We start from the raw sequence: 2391 nt of genomic DNA, 5'->3' as shown, positions 1-2391 counted from the left end.
ACCCGAATGAGTCTTCCTGAGTCGGCATGCCGATCGTTCATATTGATTTTGACACTTCAGGCCCGACTCACCCAAGAACAAAATTAAGGAGGAAACCTACTACCGTGGAAAAACCCATTAAGTTAGGTTTCGAACTTGAGACCTTAAGATGATAAGACTTAATCATCACTCACATGCCATTAGACCACAATACCAACCGCTTAATTGTTCAAATCTTAATGAAGTATTTAAAATTTAAAATCAACTACATTACAAAGTCATAAGAGAGTTGTTTACATAATGAAGGTATAAAGAAAATCATTTTATTTTATGAGAATCGATTATGTAAGCATATAAAAAATGTTAAATGAGTTTCATGAGGGCTCCGTCTATTAATTTGAAACTTCAGCCTCCGGTCTGACCCTCCATTTTCAAAACCTTATTCTCTCTCTCTCTCTCTCTCTCTCTCTCTCTCTCTCTTTCTCTCCTCTCTGTCTGTGTGTGTGTGAACTAGCAATCAACAATCAAACCCACCTTTTTGGTCACACTAAAGTAATCTTAAATACTAAACTCTTTACCAATCTTTGTGGAATCTGTGTCATATATCCATCCATCCACATGGGAAGGCATTCTTGTTGTTATAAACAAAAGCTAAGAAAAGGTCTCTGGTCCCCTGAAGAAGATGAAAAACTCATCAGGCACATCACCAAATTCGGCCACGGCTGCTGGAGTTCTGTTCCTAAACTTGCAGGCCTTGAAAGATGCGGCAAAAGTTGTAGGCTCAGATGGATTAACTACTTGAGACCTGATTTGAAACGAGGCACATTCTCTCAACAAGAAGAGAAACTAATCATTGAGCTACATGCAGTTCTTGGAAACAAGTAATTAATTCTGCTGTCAGCTATACACACCGTCTCACATCTAATCTCATACAGTTTCAAACGACTGGAAAGAGGTCGGACGATAGTTTTGACAAGAAAAAAAAAACAATTGAAGTTTGATTGTACTTCATGATCAGAACGGTCATCCGATAGTGTTTTGTGGACGGTTATTTGATAGTGTGAATTCAGATGGGGTGGTGTAGCTATAGCATTACTTACACCTTTTGAATTATAGGTTCATTAGTTTCTTTGTGTTAGTACACTCACTGTTTGGTGGCTTTGATATGCAGGTGGTCTCAAATTGCGGCTCAACTGCCAGGAAGAACAGATAACGAGATCAAGAACTTATGGAACTCATCAATCAAGAAGAAGCTAAGGCAAAGAGGGATTGATCCGAACACTCATAAACCGCTTTCTGAGGTCAACGATGATCATATCGCACCTTCTGGGAGTAACGAGAAGAGCTCACAAGACTCGTATATTCTGGACAAGAAAATTCAACCAAATGTTGCGGCTGCATCGTACCCTACTATCGACAACTCTCCACCAGCCACACATGAATTCTTCCTCAACAGATTCGTATCAAGCCACGAGACTGCAATCAAGCAACCAGATTCCCACCACCAACTCACCGGATTCCTTCCTTTCGGCTACACGCAACAACAACAACAACCACCGACCGAACCGCCTGCTGATCTTTTCTTTAATACTGATTCCAACACTTCCATCTCCAACCCCTGGGGGAGTAGTAGTAATAGTAATAATAATAATGGTAGCAACAATGGTTTCTTTCAGACGAACAATGGGTATCATCCATGGGGATTGAGTACTGATGGAATAAAAATTCTAAACCAAAATCAAATACATGGTGTTGACGGAGAGCAAGATTACATGAAATGGAACGACCAATATCTTCCATTTTTAATGGGGAAATCATCGATTGAAAGCAAGCCCGAAGTCGGTTTCGGGGCTAATCATGAACTGTATCATGGGCAGCAAAGTGTGGATGCTTACAACAAGAATTTTCTGAGAATTACAACAAGTTATGAACAATTTTCATAGACTTGCAGCAGTAAATTCAAAGCTAATTCATACTCGTGTTTTTCTTCTTTTTTTATTATGTTAAAATCGTGTAAATAGGCTTCCAAGGATTTGTCATTTTATTTTCTTTTGCTTCATTTTCAAACCAATGGATAAGTTTCCACAATATATTATTCGCTTTTATATTATATATTTTTTAATATGGAAATTATTATTTATTGTAATCATGATTGATATCAACATCATTATTATTTGTATTTGCGTTTACAATGTGATAGAGAAAACGTTATTTTTTTACTACATATTTTGTTATTTGTATTTGCGTTTATGATGTGATAGAGAAAACGTTTTTGTTGTACATAATTTTCATTTTAACAGCTCTATTATGTGTAGGTGATCTGGTTAAATCTACTAGACTCATGAGATTCATTATTGATTTAATGGGTTGTGGGGTTGCAAATAGGGTTTTATTATATTTAATAATGTCATA

The 2391-nt window shown here is 37.0% G+C and overlaps 1 protein-coding gene across 1 annotated transcript; it reads left to right on the top strand.

The window, feature by feature from the left end:
• Positions 1-443: 443 nt before the first annotated feature.
• LOC143626751 (uncharacterized) lies at positions 444-2004 on the top strand. Its single transcript, XM_077096735.1, has 2 exons — positions 444-860; positions 1151-2004. Exons 1-2 carry the CDS (start codon positions 598-600, stop codon positions 1920-1922), a joined length of 1035 nt encoding a protein of 344 aa, XP_076952850.1. The 5' UTR covers positions 444-597; the 3' UTR covers positions 1923-2004.
• Positions 2005-2391: the final 387 nt, after the last annotated feature.

Source organism: Bidens hawaiensis, unplaced genomic scaffold (assembly GCF_021521415.1).
Source record: "Bidens hawaiensis isolate Kalapana, Puna unplaced genomic scaffold, B.hawaiensis_p1.1 tig00004497_1, whole genome shotgun sequence".
Lineage (NCBI taxonomy): Eukaryota > Viridiplantae > Streptophyta > Magnoliopsida > Asterales > Asteraceae > Bidens > Bidens hawaiensis.
The sequence above is the reverse complement of the archived record's forward strand: the minus strand, read 5'-3'. Positions and strand labels throughout refer to the sequence as shown.

Coding starts and splice junctions, on each gene's coding strand:
- LOC143626751 (XM_077096735.1), top strand. CDS start 598: ATGGGAAGGCATTCTTGTTGTTATAAACAAAAGCTAAGAAAAGGTCTC. Junction 861..1,150: donor CATGCAGTTCTTGGAAACAA/GTAATTAATTCT, acceptor TTTGATATGCAG/GTGGTCTCAAATTGCGGCTC.